Genomic DNA, 22,749 nt, shown 5'->3' on the forward strand with positions numbered 1-22,749 from the left:
TTGTGGGTTTGTTTGTATTTGTTGTTCTTTAAGTTTAAAATGGAACCGTATAGTGGGGTCTGGATAGTGTGGCTCGCAACGATGTTACCTCCTGTGCATGCTCGGCCGCAGCACCATGTGTTTTATAAATGTATATCGTATGCTCCTTTTATTGCTAGCGGCCGGCCGGAAGGTTGTAGGCCCATATTTGTATATTTTTTTGAGTCTTGTAATAAACGGTTTCAAAAAAAAAAAAAAAAAAAAAAAAAAAAAGAATGTCAGAAGTTGCCATTTTTTAATGGTAATTCTTTATTGCCATTTTTAGTGTACAACTTTGTATTTCCAACATTATGCACTTAGAACAGATACAAGTACGGTACCATGCATGGAGCTCTGTTCCTGTGTCCTGCTGAGCAGGTCTGCAGGTGTTGTCCACCCCCAGGATAAAATTTGTCAGGAGGTTACTTTGTAATGGATTGCCTAACGTCAAATTTGTTTTGTTAGTGCTGACAGCTGAGGAAAGTGTGTGCCGCCTTGCTTTTGTAGGTAACACATGGCCGTCATGTTTCCAGTCCAGACTAGAATCACCTTGCTGTGAAAGTCCCAAAAAAAATCTTTGAGGGCTAGGTGAACAGCTAAAAGTTTCATATGGTTGATATGGAAACACTGTTGTTGAGGTGGCCACAGACCTTGGACTATAATGTTGTTGAGATGCACCCCACCCTGCAAGAGATGTTTCTGTAGTGATGGTCAACTGCTGAACTGGGACTATGACTATGTACGAGGCCATCTTACCCAGGAGGCGCATTACTGTTTGAACTGGGAGAGGACGGAGTGGCAGAAAAAGAGGCTGAAGCTGCTCCAATGCCGCCACCCTTTGGTCGCTCGGATAAGCTTTACCCGAGACTGTGTTTAGGACTGACCCCAGAGAGGATGAACCTGAAGTGGCTTGAGGTGGGACTTGATGGCATTGACCTCAAGCTGTGTAGGAGAGAGATTGGGGCTTGGGTGTAGGCTAGGCAGTCTTGTTTATTTGCGCTCTTGATTAGCCAGTCACCTAGGTAGGGGAAGACATGAGTCCCCCCACCTTCTGATTTAGGCAGCTGCCACTGCTAGATTTGGTGAAAACCTTTGGAGCTGTGGTGACTCTGAAGGATAATCCTCTGCGTTGGCAGTGCTGTCCACTTACCATGAAGTGTAAGTTGCGCCGATGAGCTGGATGGAGTAGGATGTAGAAATAGGCGTCCTTCAGGTCTAGTGTGGCCATGAAGTCACCTTGCTGCATCCTGTAGGGCAGAGGTCTTCAAACTTTTGGATGCCGAGCCCCCCCTGTCAACATTTTGAGGCGCAAGGACCCCCTCTTGACAAAAATGTCTAAACCTGTTGACTAAATTGCGTGGGATGAAAATGTAAATAAGGTTATGTGATGCCGCGTATTTTGGGATAGCATTGCTTCATTATTTTGATATTTGTTACACACAGTAACGCTGAGGAAAGATTTCACCCAATCAGTACCCATTTATAACCAAAATACAGCAATTATCATCAGAAAGATTTCAAGTCAACCTTTGTGAAGGGCCTTCCACTCTGCAGCAATACGTGCTGCCACATTAGAAGCTCACCTGGCCCTGACCGGAAGAAGCAGGGGTCCCTTAAAACCCTGGCGGTTTTGTGTAGAGTTAAGCCTTTTACCCATGCAGCTTTCCTCTCACCCCTCCCTTCCATCCCTCTCTCCTCTCCTAACCCCGGATCCCTCTCTCACTTTGCAGGTCATTTTCTTTCACCCCTTTTTACAACTTCTGAACTCTCCCCATTCAACCTCTCACTTCACCTTTAATCACCTCTTGCCATTCTGTCCTTTCACTGCCCTCATCTCTAACAGTCTCTCACATTTATCTCATGGCCTCTCTGGCCCTGTCACCTCCCGTGCCCCTCAGCACTTCTCATTCACCTCGTCTCTTCATTCAAATTTTTGTCTATTTGTATCTTACACCTCTCCAGTCCCCCCATTCCTCTTTCACATCTCCCCTTTGTTCTAACAGAAGCCCTCACCTTTGGATCACACTCACTTCTTGCGTGTCCACACTTCTCTTCGGCAATTCACATTTCTCCTCATCCCTGACCTCTTCAATCAAATTCTCACACTCCCTTGCTGTCCTCTCTCATTTTGGGTGCGGATGCAAGTTCAGAATGGGATGAATGAATGTATGATTACTGATGGGCTTGTTTGAGTGAGTTGCATATTGAGTAGTGAGGGGGACAGGTGAGTGAAGTGTCACATGAGTGCAGGATGAGTAGTGTACTCGTGTGACTGCAGGTTGAGGTATAGTGTGAGCAGGACAAGTGCATTTTGAGAGCAGAGTGATCACTGTGAGTGCAGGGTGAGCGGGTGAATGGTGCAAGTGCATGGTGATCAGTGTGAGTGCATTGTGATCGCTGTGAGTGCAAGGTGAGCGGGTGAATGGTGCAAGTGCATGGTGATCAGTGTGAGTGCATTGTGATCACTGTGAGTGCAGGGTGAGCGTGACAATGAAGGGCGAGAATGAGGAATGAGTTGTCTGAATGCAGGGTGCATTCCCAGACCCATGAAGTAACTCAGCATGTTATTGACGGGGCGTAGACTTTAAGATCTAAGTTAAACTATTGCAGCATTAATCGGGGATCGAGGGTGAAGGAAATAAATAATGTGCTGATCCTGCAACAAACTTCCAGTCCTATGGTTAGGGTTGCCAGCAGATTATTTTGGTGGCCCAGTCGGTACAAAAAAAACCAGTCACCTAAAGCGGTATTTTCAGCGCTTATCTGTGCATACTTCCCAGGGCCGGCTTTAGTGCTGGTGGTGCCCTGTGCGACCATGTTTGTTGGTGCCCCCCACAATGACCACCCCCACCACGGATTCTCTCACTAGCACCCTTTAACAGTGACCAAGTCTCCATAACCCCACACTCTCAGATGCATTGAATTGGTTATATAGTGCCACTCATACCAGTGTAGGGTGTCCGAGCACTTTGCATCACACACACATTACACAGAGACAATCAATCATAAGTGTGTAAATCAGTGTATAGGAAATGTTACATAAGCCAAAGGACTAAAAGTATAGGAGTCACATGTCATCCATACTGGTAGGCAGTATAGTTCAAGAGTGCTTGGTGTGGAGAAGCACAAACTCAGAGTCGAAAAAGAAACAGCATAGTTGGGAGTTTCCTTTAATAATAAGAATTGATTTCTAGCCAAATTAACCCTTTTTGCAACATTAATCAATGGTCTAATAATGTATTCTTTGTAGTGTGCATGCTGTTCTAGGATGAAAGTTAATAGCTCACTATTCTCTATTAGGACTTTAAGTTATAAATTGCATGTAACAAAAGGATGTCTCTTTTGAAAGCAGTAACCTGCTGATCTCTTCACATCATACGCACTCTGTAATCTACTTGGTACACGTTCTTTGCAGCAGGCATATTAACCCTCTGCACTAACATCACCCAAGTCAAAACCTCAACTATACAACATTCTGATCTCTCTCCAGGAAGATAATTAATCACACCAGTTATCTTGACATTTATGTGAGGCCTGGTAATTGCCGGGAAAGAAACGCTGCAGCAGGTGCTTCAAAAGCACAATAAACTTTCACTCACGGCGCCCCCAGGAAGCCAACTTTGTATTCCTTTCCATGAAATGCATTCTCACACTACAGCAGTGAATGTAAAATCCAAATGTAAGGAATAGGCACAGTGGGGACCCAGGGGGCACTGGAACCAGCAAAAAAACCTAAGCCTCTGTAAGCAGTTTACAAAGGCATGTTAAATGGTCTTTAAAGACCTGTGAAAAAACACGGGGGTGCCGGAGATAGGAATCCAGACACTGCCCAGCTGAGCCCCCAGCAGCTCAAGTTTCACTGCAGCAGCCGGGCTGAGACACAGGACGGGGGAAGGGGGGGGGTTGAAGCCCTTGGGCCTGGGCAGAAGTGTGACTGGGAAGGCGCGACCCCCTTTGCATCACTCCACGGCCCCCCTGGGGGTCGCGCCCCACAGTTTGAAGACCCCTGCTGTAGGGTGATCATATTGAAATGTTTTGACAGGATGTGTCTGTTGAGAGTCCTGAGTTTGAGGATTGGCCTTAGGAAGCCGTACTTTTTGGGGGATGAGAAAGTAGATAAAGTAAAGGAAAGGCATCAAGCTCTAGGGCTGTGGCGGTCAGCGGCGATCATGTCGAGACAAGCGCAAAGTTCATACACGTTTGAAAACCAATCTAGCAATGAAGCCAGTGCACATGGGCATTCACAATCAGAGGAGGAGTAACCAAGACCTTGCGACTCAAAAGACTTCTTTGAAGTAAAACAAGTTGCAGCAGCCCAACGCTAGCAGGCAGGAGTGTGCAGAGCATGTGTTTCTACAATCACATATGCTACGAACATTGTATTTCTTCCTCCTCAGAGGGACTATAGGAATCCTCGTTAGCACCAATGTTCACATACAACACCAAAGCTATTTCTTCTGGGTCTTTTGACTCTATGGCAGCATAGTAAACTCAACTATATTCCCTGTAGTTACAAATAGTCTGTTTTAACTTGTCATGCTAAAACACCATAGTAATCTTGAGGAAGGCACACTTTACGTATCCAGGATTGTGCCAGATTTGTATGTAACAAATCAAAATGGCCTATTTTCCATCTCCTGCCTTCCAAGGAATCATTCTTATACGACGTGGACAGCAAGTAAGAAGTACTTAGAATTCAATGTTTATAGATGTATCAATTGGATGACTTTTGTATATGCAGCCGAGATGAATGCTCTGCAATACCTGTGAATGTTATTTGTTCTGTTCTCTTTTTATTGCTTTGCACAAAACCGTTTTTCGAATGTCTCTCAACTTTGAAGATGAAGCACCAAACTTGAGCTCTGAACGCAATGGCAGTAAAAAAAAAAAAATGTGCAGTCTGCCTGCTGATGCAATGTAAGTTTGGCTGTGTGATAACAAATCATTTTCGAGACTGAAACTTAATTTCTTGAATTGAACAACTTGTAATATTCACAACACAAGACTAGATGGCAGGATTGTACACAGCTGCAAAGGTATTAACATTCCATCCAATGTTGTCCTGAAGCTACATTATTTCATAGTTGATTCAATTGGCCATCGTGGGGCTTTCACTTTAAGGGGTTTGTGGTATTCTGGTGTGGGGTTGCATGCATGCACATGGACTCTCACACAGCTGGGCAGCATTCTGATTCTTGGGACTGTGGTTCAGAGAATCTTTATGTTCGAATGAGAAACTGGAGGAGGCGTATGGAGCTGGATGAGGTGATTGAAGGAGCGTATTAATAAATCGTTATTTGGAACTACTAAGGCAGTGTTGGATCCTACTTTGTCACAGGATTTTTATCATTACTTAATTTTTTTAATTCCCCCACCAGCTCTGCCAATGACAGTACCCACACAACGAGAAACCCTCACACTCCTACACATTTCAGAGTTCAGACTATTCCAAGCCACCCAAAGCTATATTAATGGATTTGGCGGCCAGTATTATTCTTTTTTAATGTATATTGACACATTAAGCACTATTGTTGTGCTCATCTGAACATTTGACAGACAGCATTACAATGTGGTGTACTGGCATAAGTACCGGTGCTGACAATTAAGTTCCGGTGCCGGGCACCAGAAACCACCGCCACAAATTAAGCACTCATGAATCAGGCATTTATGGTACATGTAATAAATTCTCACTTGCTTCAACATTACCTCTTCTCGCTGGCATATGGTGCTTTGCCACCCAGAGCAACCCAGAAGTCTGCAGGCTCTGCACCCTCCATAATTGTCTGTTTGTCCCTCTTTGAGATCACATTTGCCACTGTCTTGGCCATTTCCCTCTCATCACCACTGCAGCCCTGAAACACAGATAAATAACAGCTAAATTGGAAGACATTCCAGTCTCAGTCATGCCAATGTATCCCCTGCATGTTGTATTCCAAATGCAAAACAACTTCATCAATTCATTAGGAGCAGCAAAAACAATGTCAATTCATCTTCTGTTCCGCCTAGATTGACATACCCCATTAGGTACAATGGGGTTGCCCTGTGTCCCTCAGAACCTGGGTATAAGTTGAATGTTCAAGATTTTTCACAATTGTCGAAGAATTATGCTACCTGACAGAGCTCTCCGTAGTTTATAGATTGTCATACAGGTATACAAGCACATGGCTAGGCATCTAGACACAAAGTTAGGCAAATATATTCACAAACTATTCTGTAGTGTAACAGGTACTAATATTTCCAGTTTTTTGTAAAAATACCCCAGTTTCCTGACAAATCCTTTTTTAAATTGTGTAAATAATAGCACAGCGACAATGCATGCTGCCCTATAAGCAGTGAAGCTATTCTGCTCGCCTTACAGTAACTTACCTTTCCGCACCATAAGTAGCATTCCTGTTCTGTCTTCAGCACAAAGACGTCATTGGAGTTCAAGGACGAGGCTCGAGCTGGCACCTCCGTCGCCTTGGTATTGAATTCCTCTGTCCCTTTCACATGGAACAATCTGATGGGCGGCTCTGGTTCCTTCTTCTCAGTCCGGCTTGTTCCTCCCTAAAATGTAAAATATGGATGAAAAAAGACCAGTGGTAGTCAATTCTGCTGTGTTATTCAAGTGCAAATATATGATTAAATATATGATTAGTGTACAGAATAACATGCAGGTGCTCTCCCTGATTTGCCTCCTTCCTGGCTACTATCTGCATCAACTTTAATTCGGTCCTCCCTTTCTGACTCTTGTTTGGTCCCTGAGACCCTCAAAGAGCCCTTTTGTCTCCATTTCTTTTCAGTATCTACGTGCACCCAGTCCTCGAGACCTTCATCAACTGGGCCAACTACTGTGATACAATGGGTCACGATCACAAAGGTACATTTACTTGCATAAGTCTATCTGTGTGTCAATCTACCCCTGAACCTAGGTGTAGCTCTCAGTCTTTTTCCTATTTAGCCACTTCTGAGTGGAAATTTGCATTGGAGGGTTACATATCTCAAATGAGGAGGAAAAGCACGATAAGACTGAATTTACAAGTGTAAAGTCACTTGTAGTAATTTTTCACTAGTTGGTGGAAACAACCATAATGTTGGAGATCTCCCCATAGGAAAGCCCTGCAAAACTAAAGTATATTTTGTTAACAAAAAATTATTTAAAATATTGAAGTGTAAAATATAAATGCAAAATAATGTAAAGCAATTAATATTAATCTTGTATTAATAAAATAAAAAGTTGGAACACATTACCACCTCAAATGAAATATCTATTACATTGCAACATAATTTACATATATTAATTTAATTTATAAATATTAATTTGTAATCAATAATTTAAAAAATTAAATTACAGAATAACAGTTTTATTTTGGATTCGTTCGTAGTAAACATGCTAAAAGTTATGCATTTAGTCAATTGAAATACTTATTATATTTTAAAAAGAAGTTAAATATTTTGACCAAAAAAAAAAGTATATGTATTATTAAATGTTTTGAAATATCCACCTAAAAAAGAGTTCATAAATATACTTAATGTATCATTAATTCCTATGTGGTGTTATATGTTAGTTCCCTGTCTCCATTGATTTTATGGGAATGTGTTGCAAAACCTGCGGTTTATTGGCCGTATTCAGGCCAGGAGGAGGTGCGTTTCCACCCTGGTTCATCTTCACACGATCGCTTTAGCCCATGTTATCAGTTTTACCCCGGGCTGTAATCTGGTTGGTTATCCATCCCGACTTCATGAGCCATGCTGCTCACTCTCACCCCTTCGAGGGTCCCAAAAAATACTTTTCCATTGTGAGACCTAAACAGACCGTCCTTCCTGTGATACCGATATAGGAAGTGTGTGCTTCCCTTACTACTAGTCCGTGGCTTATTGTTACGCTTTTAGCGAAGGAGGAACCTTTTCAGATAACCAGTTGTTGCGAAGATTGTGAGCCTCCTGCTTAGTGCACAGCTCTATTGATCATACCTTGAATGGATGGTGTTCTGCCACAGAGTTAATTTGCACAGTCAGCGCCCTGATGAAGGTTGATCACATCATTTGTAAACTTCCGAAACGCGCGTCGGCACATTTCAATCCATATGGCTCAAATACTCATTACACTAGAAAAGTTAGCATAATGAGCAACAATTTTTATCTCTTTTGATTTTTTGTGTTCTCTGATGTTTGATATGTGATTATTGTCATGTATAGTTTTTTATGTGTGTTTTTTTGTTATCTCTGTATTGTAATTGGTCATATGTTTAGTGTTTTTCTGCTGCACTAGATTGAATATTTATATTTTTGCTCCTTGATGTGGTTGCTCATGAATCATGTATATCTAATTATTTAACTACCATGTATATCTAATTATTTAACTACATGTACTACGACTATTGATTTTTTTTAAAAGGATTCATATAAAAATATGTTTGTATCCAAGATGAATAAACTATAGAAATTACTGGTCAGATTTATGGCTTTTGCATGTCATAAACATAAAGTTTTTATTGCATGAAGTTTTTGGAGAAGTATTTGCTTTTCCTTGCTATGTGCAAAACTTGTGGTTGCCCAGCAATAGACTTGGCTTGACTTACTCCAGGGCTGAGTTGGAGATCTCCCTGGCAGGTATTTATTTTTGTAGTAAATGTGGGAGGGACCAGAGGGAGTGGTGGAATAATGAGGACTAATTACCATAAAAGGTGCACGGTTAAAGGAAAATTAAGGCGGGGTTTAGGGAAGGACTTGGTAATTCAAAACACACACCTACAATAGAGAAAAATCATTGTAATCCACAAAATATGTCTAAAGTTACTACAGGTCTAAATGTACTCCAGCCCAGCATTGGAGTAAATCAAGTAGCGCACATGGCAAACCACTGCTATTGCAAAAAACTTCCGTAGAAAACAGTGAAGCCAGGCAATTAAAATAATACCGCATTTAAATTAGTTAAAATTACTAAGGTCCTGATTACGATGGTGGTGAGACCGCAACCGACAGCCCGTCGGTCACTGTATCACCGCCGCCACATTGCGATGGCGGGCTGTGTGTTGGCGGTGGGAAAGACTGACCCCCACGCATCCGACGGGCCCCTTGAGCCCGCCAGTGCGGTGGAGGGGCTCGTAGTCCCTACAATGGTGGCAGTGCCTATCAGGCACTACCGTAGGGATTACAATGTCCCTTTCTGCCCGCCTGTTCATGGCGGTTAACCCGCCATGGACAGTCAGGTGGAAAGGAACTTTGGGGGCTCGTAGTGTGCCCGCTTCTCCCCTGGCCCTAAGATGTGGGCACCGGGGGGGAACCTATGGTGCCCCCCTATATATCTCTGCACCATGTGGCAGGCACCGTATGGAGCCTGCCAAGTAGTGCAGGGATAGGCAAAGTGTTCCATTTTTGCATTGTGACGGGCGCTGCAGCCAGCAGCCCCCGCCGCAATGCAAAATATAGGCAATGCGAGCGCGTGGTGGCGTTGCATTGTAATGCCTAGTGCGGGACCGCTGACAGCCTGTCGGGCGGTCCCGTCGACCGCTCGCCAACCCAATCAGGCCCTAAATTATCTAAATATTCATTTTATTATCATAAATATCTATATTTAAATAACATTTGGAAGTCTGAAACTATGGAATTATCTTCAATGAATTGTGACATGTGGGTGAATGCTGCTCTTTCTATCAGTTTGCCCAGGAAAGGTCCATTTGTAATTGGTATGTAGTTGTCAGGGTTCAGCGGGTCCAAGTTTGTTTTCTTCAGTAATGGGCGTATGTATGACTTTTTGAGTTCTTATGGAAATTTTCAGATACTTAAGGAATTGTTGTTGATTCTTCTTACTGGTGTGGCAGCAGAGGTTGTTAGAAGAATTGTCTTGAAGGTTTGCGGTGGAAACGGGTCAGAAGGGCTGCTGGTAGGTCTGCTTGTTTTGATCAGGTCCATAAATTCATTGTGTGAAATGTGTTGGAAGGAACGGAGAGGCTGGATTAGAGTATTCTTGGAATATTGTTTTGGAAAAGGGTCAGTGATAGTGCTTTGTCTTCATTTTAAATATGAGCCCAACATGTCTGCTTTGGCCGTATAATGATTTGCTAGTTTGCCTGTGAAATCTTGAGCTCCTTCTATGCAATTTGGTTTACGAAATTGATTGAGAATTTTATAGAATTCTTTATTTGCACATTTAGCATTTTGAATTCTGTCTCAATAGTACCTTTTCTTAGCTTTTTAGATAGCCAACTTGTATAATCTGTAAATTTTCTGTAGGCGAAGTTTGTCTTGATTGGTGTTTGTCTTGAACCAGGCACATTGCAGCTTTCTAATGTGTTGTTTTATCTCCTTTATCTGTGTATTTGTCCAAGTTGCTTGTTTTCTTTTGTTTTGTTGTATTATTTTTAGTAGTATTAGGATATAAAAAGCTTCTTGTAGCCGCTCATATAGTTTTTTAACAGAATTTATTGTGTCTCGATCTGTACTGGATGTTAGTTGTGCTTCTAAGTGTTCCAAATAGAGTTTGTTTCACGATCCATAGGTGGATGCACACAAGGTTGGTTTAGGTGCGTCACTTAGTGTTGTTTTATGTTTGAAAGCAAGAAAATGGTTGTCTGACCATGTGACCGGAGTCATTGTATGAAAGGCAAGTAGTTCTGTATTTGCAAAAATGACATCTAGGATGTGTCCGGCAATGTGTGTGGGTTTGTGGACGATCTGATGCAGGTTTAGTGCATTTAGTTTAGCAATGATTGTTTTTGGATGGGGCATATTGGGATTGTCAAAGTGATCGAGATCTCCTCCCACAGGTGAAAGTTACTATTAGTAGATTTATTATTGTAGATTCTGTGTAGGAGACTTCACTCCCTCATTTGAGAGGAAGGAGACATATATGTCTACAGCAAGGTGTAAACCTCCACTTGGAAATAGTAAATATCAAAAACATGAGGAGTTACAGTTAGGCTTAGCAATGGATCTACACATGAGTGTACATACACTTATATTTTTACCTTTGTGTTGTGAATAGTGCCCTAAGAATCTGCAAATCCCTGTCACTTCAAAGGAGGTGCTGTCAGTGCCTTCTACTTTCAGAAGGATATGTCGCTTTTACCGGTTCCTACAGCAATATATAGGCCTTCCTTAGTTCTTCTTCTTCCTTTGAAATCAATATTTGCAGTCTCTCAACCATCACCTTAAGTTTTAAGCTCCTACAATGCACATTTTCCATCCTCCTGCACATTAAATACATATGTTGCTACGTGTTTGTGAAGCTCCACCATCTAAAACTTTCTCTCTACCAGGAGAATGCAGGTAGGATACAATAATTGACCCTGTTACCTCATAAATGATCATTTTGCCTTTGAAAATTGCTTGAAAATGTCTTGGCTCCTTCCCCATCGTTACACGGATTTGCACTGGTTCATCGTTGTACTTTCGATCCAGCTCTACAGCATGGAATGCACAGGAGGTGATCTCATCAATTGTGGAGTGGCGGCCCTGGAATAGAGTCACAATAGTCAGATTTTGTCATATTCCGTCTTAATATCAACACAGTTTTCTGGTAACTAAGTTTTTTCTGGGACAAGTGCACCGAAGCATCCTTAGCCAGGTATGATAGGACAAAGAAGGGAGCTCTCTTTGCATTCAGTTAAATCATAGCTACTTGGAACCTTAAGAACCTTCCTTTGTTTACCACTCTGGCAACAAGTATACAGATCCCATTTCCTTTGATAAAATAGCACAACCCATCTGCACAAACATTTTTATAATACATTCAGTAATATGATTTTTGCACTAAATGCGCTATTTATCAACACACTGCACTTTAAGATTTAAGTAACCCAGTCAGACCTCTCAATGATGCAAATATTCTTGACATTTGATACTTTTGTTGGTTTCTTTGGAAATCAACTAATCTTGAACCAACTTCCCCAAACATTGATGTTTTGCCCAGGAGCACAACATAATATGGAAGCAGCATATTACTTAAAATTCAGTTCTCATGAATAATTAGGTCTCATAAGGATACAGACTGTTTCTCTACATGGAAAATTAAAGAAACAATAAAGCCAAGGTTTATTTGCACCTCAACCCCTACAACAAACCACTCCCTTCTTCCCCTAGGTGGAGGAACACCAACCTTCTAGTATAATGCACGAAGGACTCATTTGAATTGGTACTTTAGTGTACAAGACAGGGCTAGCATTCTGAGCCCTCAAACATGTTTCTAATAAAGATAGGGCTTCACAGAGCATCTCTATGACTAAAGGTACTTTCAATATACATAAATTGACATCCCAGGGCATCAGGATAGCTGGGTAAGAGAAAAATATTTATCACTCATTCAGGGCAAAATCTCAGTTCTCCTCTCTGCCTAACCATAAAGGCCTCTAGCTTGCAGAAAATAGGTTCCATACTTTGGTATTGCATCAGTCTCTTTATTACTGCTCCACCGCCACCCTGACTGTGAATCCTAGGGCATTTTTGTCACTTACCCTAGTGAGCAGATTAATGATTATTCAGTCAGTCAATGGCCAAATCTGTGGAACAGTCTCCTTAAAAAATGTATAAATTTGCCGGTTTCCGAGTCATCCCCTGCTTCTCAAGGATTAGCTGTGAATTTGAAATAGCTGTGTACCAGCACCAAGGCACCTTCCCCTTTCTGCCATACAGTGGTCACCTACCATTTAGGGCCCTATTACATGTGTTGTGGAGAGCTTTCTCTCGGGGAAAGTTGCGAGTGCTTCTGCATCTGGCATTGCCATGTGCAGGAACACCAGGCTTGGTTTTACCAGATGCAGCCCCACACCTAGTCAAACTGCAGATAGCATGGTGCACAGCCCCACCAGACCCTCTAAAACACCACTGGAGGTGCAAGCAATACTCCTTCCTCATACACAAGGACCTACCCATCCCAGAAATGGAGTGTCATCTTAAGGATTTTTGGGGTCCGGGCAAGATATCTTTTGAGGGCACCTGTTTAGAACAACTTTGATGCATATTGCTCGTTTTCTGATGTCAAACTTTCAGCAATGGTTTCACAGAAAAGCGGTTCAACTATGTCTTTTCCATGGCTCCAAAACTCCTTAGGGAGACTCTGGACAATGAGAATCAGAGTTAGGCAGAGAGAATGAGAGAGAGGGGATAAGATACAGAAACATTTAGAGGGGAGATAGAGAGAAAGTTATATTTTCCTGGGGAGCGCTTGGGGGAGGGGGCTTGGCAATTGCCCATTTTGCCCATGCCTTAAAATGTCTCTGTTCAGATGTCCTCCTACTCTAGCTACATGCCCAGAGCAGGTAGTAAATCTGACCTGATTGGTCCCTGGAAACAGGGATAACCATGAAACGAAGGACCTCATATTCCCAAGTCTGCGTGGCTATTCCCAATTCTGGGGATGAAAACAATAATGGCTGGATTTAGGAGCAGAGATATAATTCAAGCCCCCAAATTATATTGAAGGAATCCTGTACTACAAGAAGCCCAAGGAGTTCAGGCTCTGAATGTGCCCTGTATCTCTATCCATGGCTGTATCTACAAAAATGGACAACGGGCATGGATGTACCGGAGAAAATTGACTACTGTCAGTTCCTAGCAGCCTACTGGTGACCTGACCAGCATCCCTGTTGTCTTCTACAGGGACCTTTCAGGCACTGAGACCTCTGGAAAGACAATCTCTCCTACAACAATGCCCCTATACTTGTGAAATTTACAATTTTTATAAACTTCCCTGCATAACCTGTATGATTTTTTAAAATCCCCAAAAAGCTGGAACTTTGTGAAAACTGAAGCTTTTTTTGTAAATGAGGCCCAATGACTTTAATTAGTCTCATCATCACTTACCTGCCTCACGGGCCATTAAAAACTTATAGTATAATTTTTACCTCTCCATTTTCACTGGAAGTACTTCTCAAATAATTCCTGACTCTACAGCCATCCCAGTAGTCCTAATGTTGCCTCATATTTTAAACTACTTTTTCAGTCACCTGTGTATTTACTAAACTCTTCAAGGAATATGCATATATCTGAGATACCTATGAAAGGTGCTTAGCAGATTTGATTGAATTTTTAAACTTTTCTCTCTTTCATCCTCTCTTGTTCCATATTTATTAGCCATCCTTTGTCTTTCTAGGGACTATGGTGGAAAGTACAAGGGCCATGGAGAACTATCCAATATTTATGCAACCGGATAAATGCAATACTCCAGGGTGCAGAATTTATTGGGGCCATACATTTCCCATTATTATGTGTTTTGCCCTTAATTGCGACATAAAATGAAGGTTTTGGTGATCTGATTAAATCCTGCTGATGAATAGCAAATTCTGGAGGAAAAGTACAGTCCCCCATACAAAATAAACACGGTGTCAGTACAAGTACCATTTCTGCATATAATTACTTTTAAATCATGCCCTTGAATGTTAATATTAGCACTTTAGCTTGATATATTAAAAACTTGACCTTGCTGACAGTCAGTGAAAAACCACACACAAATATCTTTGAAAAAATATGAAAAACATAAAAAATATGCCACTGATTCACACTACAAAAGCAAAAACTTTCTTTGGCTGTGTGTTGGAACTGTAAAGTTATTCAGTGGATAAGGATCAATGTTTGAAGTGGTTTATGAGCGTTAGTGGTGGCTGAGTTTGATTGTACCCGTTTACATGTGATGAAGTGGCCAGGTGATGGAAGAAGGTGGTTAGCGTCAAGAAGCAGAAATGAGGAAAAGTAGTGCTGCAAAGTTGCTTATGGGGTGATTCCTCCTTCAATGGATGTAGTTGAACTGTTACTTTTAATTTAGGAGTACACACGTAAGATCTTCATGCAGCTGAAAGGATCACGAAAGTAAAGGCTTGAGTTGTAAAGTAGATTTAGGTTTATTTCCAAAGAAAGAAGGACCCATCCAAACCACAGCCAGCCCAGGCAACAGCTCACCATAATCTCAATGTACACATTCCAGAACCTAGGCAACAAAGGTGGAACAGAACCATGGGTGTGATGTCATATGTTGCTATGGTACCTTGACATCTGAAACAAGATATGTCTCATATGCCACAACACGCACTTGCATTATTGGTATTACAGGAATTTGTAACTTCTAAGATTCATTTAAATTCGATGTAGTAAATTTTAGCAAAGATTTCAAACAAAATATTTTAACAAGATCCAGCCGATCTAAGTAATGATTTATCTTGTCTCGCTCAATATACTACCAAGAGGTAGCACATTGGCCCTGCCTCCCCATGCTCTCCCTTATGCCCTACCACACAGTTTGGATACTTTGAGAACAATCCTGGATACAATCTGCATTATATCTCTTTCCAGATAACTACATAGACTCTTTCTGTTGCCTTCTAGGATTCTAAGGATGGCAACAAATATAATACAATTGTAGTACACTGAACTGTTATATAAAAAATAAGCTATGCTTTACTCACCAGCCACATGTACAGCAAGTAATTAGGCTTGCCCGATTTCATGTACGTGTACAAGACCAGGTAACAGTCTCCTCCATAGAAGCGGCCATAGGTGCTGGGATCCACTTCTGTTATTTCTGATCCCTCGATCCGCCACACCTGGAAAAAGAAGACCTAATGAGACAATGTAGAGTACTCCTACTCAAATCCGTAAACTGCGCATATTTTGTCCCTGGCTAGTGCTTACTGCAGGGACTTCAGAATGAAGAAAGAAGAAATAAGGAGTGGCAGTTTTGTGCCATAGTTGTGAAGTCAGGAGGATTTCAAAAACACGTTTTCGGACTCACACCATCCAATCCAACCACCCTCCAGTGATAAACTTTTGGTCGTCAATTTGCAGCTACACAACGCCTACACCATTCTATGAACAAATAGCAGCCTAGTTAAAGTGACCAAAAGATAACCCCCAAACAATTTTCTTGTTATCCCTTCAGAAGCACTTCAAATCTGTCTTCCTAACTCTGCTACCTCTCATCGAAAAGGCCTCAAAAAATGAAACAATGTGTTACCCTGAACACATGGCCAAGAGTCCAGATTTAAAAAGAAGAAGCAATGTTCAAGAATCTGTAACTAATTTCCATTCGGTCATCCAGAATGACAACCAGTTAACTGAGCATGCTAGACTAAATAAGACTAGGTCATTACAGTCATAAAGCAAACTGTAGATTGTAACCTTCAAACCTATTTAGGATCTCACTTAATCACATTCTCTAAGTACAAAAATGAGTGTATTAGCCCTAATCCTAACCAGAAGGTCAAAATAAACTGACCCTGCCAGCAGATCAGGTTCCACTTCGTTTATAACAGCAAATAGGGTGTGCATATTATATGCAGATTTCCTGTTTGTTTCGGGAGGACCAAACCAAGTACCATATGTGTTAATGTGTTTTTCACAATACACACCAAGGGGCATATTCATCAAACTTTTGCGTCATACTTGTGACCCGCACAGTAACAAAAGGGTGATGCAAAACCTAGATGAGATTTACCAAGCCACACAAGGCCACCTTGCTTGACCCTGTGGTACTTGGGAAGTCTGGAGTAAGGTAAGAAAGCATCTTCTGGTGTGGTGTACATGTGTGTGTCTTGTACTTCCATCTCACTCTCAGCTTTCTTAGGAATATAAGTACTGTATGTCATGACTTCACAGTTTCTTTTTAATATTCACCTATGCCTTCCTGGCCTGCTGTAGAGATTGCCTAAAGTCTGGATAAAAGGACAGGATATTCCCTCGATGTTGAATCTTACTTTTTTTCTCGAGCCATGCTCCCTAAAATTTAGAAGCATCATGAGGACAAGTCGAAGGGGGCCCCCAGTAGGGGTCTGGGACCCAGTAATCAACAGGCCCTTCCACTTGTTAACAAACAGGTAGAAGGAGATCTGCGCAAAAATGTCAAGAAGCAGTTTTTCCATGAAGGTTTCCCTGTCTGTGATAGCAGTAGTGTCTGCAAGATCTTCCACTCTAACACTGCAACAATATAAACTGGCTTCCAAAACTTTCATTCTTGTTTTGGACCATCAGAAAGGATTTTTCAAGGGTGTACGTGTTATCTTCCATGGATCTACAACCTTCTTCAATATCATTATTGCACTGTTTAGTTCGATCCAGGTGGGACCCCTGCCTGTCTAGCCTACTTTGCATCTGGTCCAAGTGGGAGTACCATTACCAAGTTTGCCATCTATTGCACTCTGGCAGCATTTCATTTTGATCAGCAGGCCCTTTTATGTCCATACCGTCTTCCCCAGTGGCCTCAATGGTACATGCGTTGTATGTTTTTTCAGTTTCTTGTATAATTTTATTATGCGTAGGTTGTGTAGGTGCAAATGATATTTTGCCCCATTGGGCTCCACTCATCCCCATCTTGATCACTAGAGACAAATTTACTCAGGCCCTTGACGTACACTCTCAGGGTGCTCCCACCACCTTGTGTGACAATTCAGCAGAAAGTAGAATCTTTGCAGCAGTTTATATCCATCATCTCAGACCAGTCTTAATGAATCATCAACAACTGTTAGCTAGACCACCAGGGATGTGAGTATATCATATGCCTCCCAGGGGCAGTGCATGCAGTTGGTGACATATGCTGAATCAGCTATGGGGAGACAGTTGGGGAGTCTGTCCCAGCCAGAGACAGGATCTCCTATCTGGATTTCCACATGGGTATCTAGCATTTTAAAAGTGCCCCTGGCTTGCACCAAGACCCTCACAGTTCTCCCCTTGTTATTGTATAGTGTGAGCTCAAGAGTGGGTGAACCCTCAGCAGATTCTAGGATTGCCAAGGGGTGTGGAGTAGGTCTCACCTCCTTGTGAGCGTAACAGGGCTTCTGAGTCAAGTAGTGGTGCCAAGGCTGATCTCATCAGTGTCACAGAGGTGGGGAGGCCATGGACACGACGGATGAGGAGGGCAACTTAGTGCCCCAGGTGTGCGCACGACCCTAGGCTTACCAGCAGCCCATGTCACTGCCCGGCCTTACGGGCTGTGCACCACATGGGCGTCATGCTTTACCCTAAATCAACTGCAATCAGTCAAAGGCCTCCGATGGTACACGCCTGCCTCAAGGGCATGTATCCAGAATCGTGGTTTCCCTGGTCATCCTCTGGTGTCAGCATATGAGCTGACTGATGGATCACCTCACCGTTAAGTGGCTATATTGGATTGGTTCCAAGCGCTGCCACTCCAAATGTTTCTTTTGACTGTCTTCTGTTATTCACTGAATCTCTTGCCCTATCAAACCTTAGAGAGCCCTTTCTGATGCCCAAAGATGTTTCCTCTGAGAACTTCTTGATAGTATTCTGGAACTGCTTTTCCTCAGGAGCTTTGAATCTACAGGTGTTAATTCTCTATATCTTCCCCATTCTAGGACTGGACATTGAAGAATGGGCATGAGAAGGATTCCAGACAAGAAAAAGAAATCTATTCTGGAGTACCAATGAACACAAAGGTAACAGTATTCCTTATCTGTACGGTGTGGCAGCCTCCACAAATCTAGCTGGTTGAAGTCTTCTATGGCATCACATTGTACGGGACAGTCAGAATTGTTTGCTCTTTCTGGAGCACCAGATTTCTCTATGAAATGACCAAGAGTCTGGTTCCAATCTCCACACCCAATTACACAGTTCTTGGCAAATTCAGTAACAGTCTAGAAAGAGAGGCAGGAAAACCAGTTTTGGTGCAGTTCAGATAATATTTCAAGCTACAACCAAGGTTGAACCCATTGAGCTAATTGTAGTTAAGATGTAGCTACCATCAACATCACTCCAGGATTTGAGGGTCTTCAAAAGTAGATATATCCTTAAAAGAAGGGCCATGCCGCAAGTCTGAGAAATGATAATGCCACTTATGAACATGGACTGGAGACAGAACAGCAGCAGCTCATAACCTTATCAACCCAGTACCTCTTCAACTTCTCAGAATATGCCAAAGATAAGGGTGCTTGCTATGGCATAGCCACGTCAACTGTTTTATTGGCCAAGTAGTTGAGTACCTTCTTCCTCTTGATATAGGGGCCACTGATGTTGAGCAATATTAGAAAGAGGAGTTTCTGCTGGGTGTCTGCAGACATTTTGTGTTTGTTGTCCGGTAGCAAAAGACTTTGGCTTTCGAAAATGGTGGAAAGTGAGAGTACCTGAGTAATGCAAAATTATCATCACTGGTGTAACAGAAAAGATGTTCAGAGACAAATAAATATGTTTCTTCAATGGGCTCAGGAATGCTCATTACCCTGTCTAAGGCCGCTGGAAGGAGGTTGGACAAATGACACATATAAATTTTCTCTGCAGTCTATTGAACATCCCTCAGCAGCCTTGTTTTGTGACCCTTTGCCTCCTGGTTTACCTTTCTCTCACCTTATAAAGCAGGCTCACCAGCATTATTGCAAAGCTGAAGTTTGAAATGAGAAGGTGTTGCAGAGCATCAAAAGAAAGTGGTCACACTGTTCATAACCAAGCTTCACCTCCCAACAGACATGGTCTTAACCTAATCCAGCAACAGAAGAGAAGGACACACAAAGGTTCCGGGGTCTGTGGCCTTTGGTTCTTTAATGCAAAAGTGTATGTGAGCTCATATTTATTCTTTACCATCTAAGCACCCAAATTCGCTCTGCAGCCTCCCTACTGGAATATTCAGTTCCTAGACTACAGACTGGGAAATGAGTTGTTCACAGATGCTAACCTGTGTATTAAATGAGTTTACAAAAGGAAAGACTTGGTTCTTTTGTCTTTAACCAATAACATATACTGTTCAGAAGGATTGCTTGCTGCTAGCTAGTTCTAGGTGCATGCTCTGTTATTCATTATTGTGTTTAATGTCTATTGCTTCACATGCATGTATTGTCAATGCATTGAGACCTTGAGCTGTGATTGTGGAACCTAAAACCACACTCAGAAGTCTTTGTTATCTAGTGAAGCCATATAATTACATTATGGAATTTGGACTGCCTGAGATTTTTCCCGGCCACATTCTTGAGTTGCCCACATCAGCAAATAAGGCAACATTTTCTCACAAGGCAACAGTGGCTTGCTAAAGTTTGTCAATGTGTTCTGCTCTAAAGTCATTAGTCATGAAGTGATTGTGGAGTACTCTGCAGTACCAACACTTTACTTGAACCAAGAGTACACCGTGAGGCTCAAAATGGAGGCGATAAGGTCTATTAATCTGTGCAAGAGTCCTTTCTGTTAACGACGGTAACCCTTACCCACAATGTTGTGGCGTGCTTCATCATAGGATCCCTGCTCATGCTGGTAGCGGATGTCACCATCGTGGGCAACAACCCCGTGAAACAGGGGGGCACTTAAGGATATTTTTGGGAGTACTGGGCCTATGGTAAAATGGTGTGGTGGGGTTACCTGAATATATATAAATGGGAGTAGTTCAATACCACCTCTGATACAAAGAAAATAAACAGTTAGAAATACCTAAGATATGAGAAAAATCTTTATTCATGTCTTTGTATGGTATGAATAAATATTTAAAGGGGAACACTACAACCCTTGTTTGTGGTCGGAATGTTTCGGTCCTTATCCTGCCCAGACTATTGGCTTGATGCTAGTACCTATCAACAGTATCTGATATAGCAATATCTCGCATGCAGATATTACTTCTTTCTACAGTTTTGCATCTTGAGATTACATAATGCCTTAAAAACCTCCAATATATTCCTAAAGACCTGCATGAAAAAATTGATCTGAGCATCAAACTTCTCATTGTTACCTGTGCCTATTTCTGTCGAATGCCCTGCTACGTATTTCCATCCTTTGCATGCCTTCCCTCTTTGACCACAACCAGCTTTAAATCACATGCAAGTTTGCCTTAATCTCTATCATATTTCTGCAAAATGCCCATGCCTCATTTCAAAGACCACAACCTCTCTTTCTTTGAAAGTCATCTGCTTGCAATTTAACAATACCTAATCTCTTCTACCTCACCTATTAATCCCGCCAACCATCTACATGAACTCACACACACCCCAACTAATGATCACACTGAACTTCTATTAAATTAAAGCACCACAAAGAAACTGAATTGTTGCATGGAATTGTTTCCTTGAGAGCACAAGTCTCTTCCTAGTAACAAACAATAATCAACAAACACTGGATTAATCACTAATTAATTTTTAGTTCCAGAGCAGCATAATTACTTCAGGGGTAGTAAGCACTGCATATATGCAATTACAATACAATTCAAACTTGAGGATTGTGGGGTGCTTGCCAATGCCACCACCGCCTGATTACAACGGTCCGTCCATTTGCAAAGTTGGTGTCAAAACCCTCAAACCATTCCATACTAAACCACTAGATGGCAGGAGTATACAAAGGATATGAAGTTACAGTAAATGTATGTTCAATCTTTGCACGTCTTCGCTTTCAAAAGTTATCGAACTCATAGTAGTTACCGCAGCAATAAGACTCAAATGAGCACCCAGTTTAACTCAATGGTACAGGGTCGTGGGTGGTGTGGTAACGGAGCCACCCGGCCCGTTCCAACACGACGTTCACGCATCCACGCACCCGGAGGGCGGGCACGCCCGACGGTATAAATAAAGGGGCGCGAGACCGCTCGTGGTCTTCGGCCCACACAGCAACCCCGGCTGGCGTGTCCTTATTTTGCTACCTGCCCCTAGGCCTCCCATATCACCACGTGTCCCCAAAGAACACCACATTGGCGACGAGGGCGGAGCCTACCCGCGCCTCGCCTCTCCAGCACCAACAACTTGCCTGGGGGGGTGCTCGGCGCTCTCCGCAGAGGCGGAACGAGGAGGACCTCGCAGCGCGCGTCCTCGCGCTGAAGGGCAGCTGGCGCTCTGCAGGTGAGCTCGTGGCTGGCTCTGGGTCTGCCGGGGAAGGCCCCGAAGGCAGTGTGTAGCAGAGGCGTCCTCGGCGGTGCCTGAGGGGAGTAATACAACCGAAGCCCAGCTCAGAAGAGAAAAAAAAAGGGAACCGGCAGGTCTCGCCTACGCGCAGCATCCAAGGGGGAGAGAGACCAATAAAGCACTGCACAAGAAAAAAAAAATACCCGGCAGGTCTCGCCTACGCGCAGCATCCCGAGCAGCGCAGGTCTCGCCCACGCACAGCTCCAGCAGCGGCAGAGGTCTCGCCTGGACACCTGCCACGCAGCGACGGTCTGGGGGCGCGAGCAGTGAAGGACGACGAACATGACGACCCCGGCCCCCAGCGGAAGTGGCACGGCGCAGCAGCCTCCGCCGGCAGCCGCCGCGCAGCCCGCGGCCGCCGCGCCTGGACACAGCGCGGTGGCCCCGCTGCCGCCATTCAGCGGATTGTCGGACCCCGCCACGGCGGCGGTGCGGTGGCGGTCATGGATCGGACGGCTGGAGCACTATTTTGTCGGAGTGCGGGAGACGGACAACACGGTCAAACGATCGCTCCTCATGTGCTACGGGGGTGAAGAGCTGTACGACCTCTTCGAAACTCTGCCGGACCGGGGGAACGACGACGACTATGCGGGCGCCCTAAGGGCCCTGAACCGCCATTTTGATCCCCAAACGAACCCGGATTTCGAATGGTTCAAGCTTCGCCAGGCGCGACAGGAAGAAAACGAAAGCATTGACGTCTTCTATGCACGCCTGCGGAAACTCTCGCTGTCCTGTGTGCTGCCTGACCAGAGGGCAGAGATTCGGGCGCAACTCATACAGGGGTGCAGGTCGGTCCCGTTGCGACGTCTCATCCTGCGGGAGCCAGGTATCACCCTTGAAAACATCCTGGTCCTTGGCCGGTCTCACGAGCTGTCCAATGCTCGGGCGGATGCGATGGAGGCGGCCCTCAATCGGCCGACGACTGCCCCGAAACCGCCAGTGGTCA

The 22,749-nt window shown here is 43.3% G+C and overlaps 1 protein-coding gene across 1 annotated transcript in view; it reads right to left on the reverse strand.

Moving 5' to 3' along the window:
- Positions 1-22,749, reverse strand: part of LOC146796348 (villin-1-like) — a 289,009-nt gene that overhangs the window by 57,908 nt on the left and 208,352 nt on the right. Inside the window, exons 12-15 of the mRNA XM_085628872.1 lie at positions 15,396-15,533; positions 11,296-11,454; positions 6,385-6,564; positions 5,725-5,870 (exon numbers count right to left, since the gene is read on the reverse strand). Coding sequence (XP_085484998.1) covers positions 5,725-5,870; positions 6,385-6,564; positions 11,296-11,454; positions 15,396-15,533 — 623 coding nt within the window. The remainder of the gene's footprint in view (positions 1-5,724; positions 5,871-6,384; positions 6,565-11,295; positions 11,455-15,395; positions 15,534-22,749) is intronic.

The sequence above is a fragment of the Triturus cristatus genome, chromosome 10, assembly GCF_964204655.1.
Source record: "Triturus cristatus chromosome 10, aTriCri1.1, whole genome shotgun sequence".
Lineage (NCBI taxonomy): Eukaryota > Metazoa > Chordata > Amphibia > Caudata > Salamandridae > Triturus > Triturus cristatus.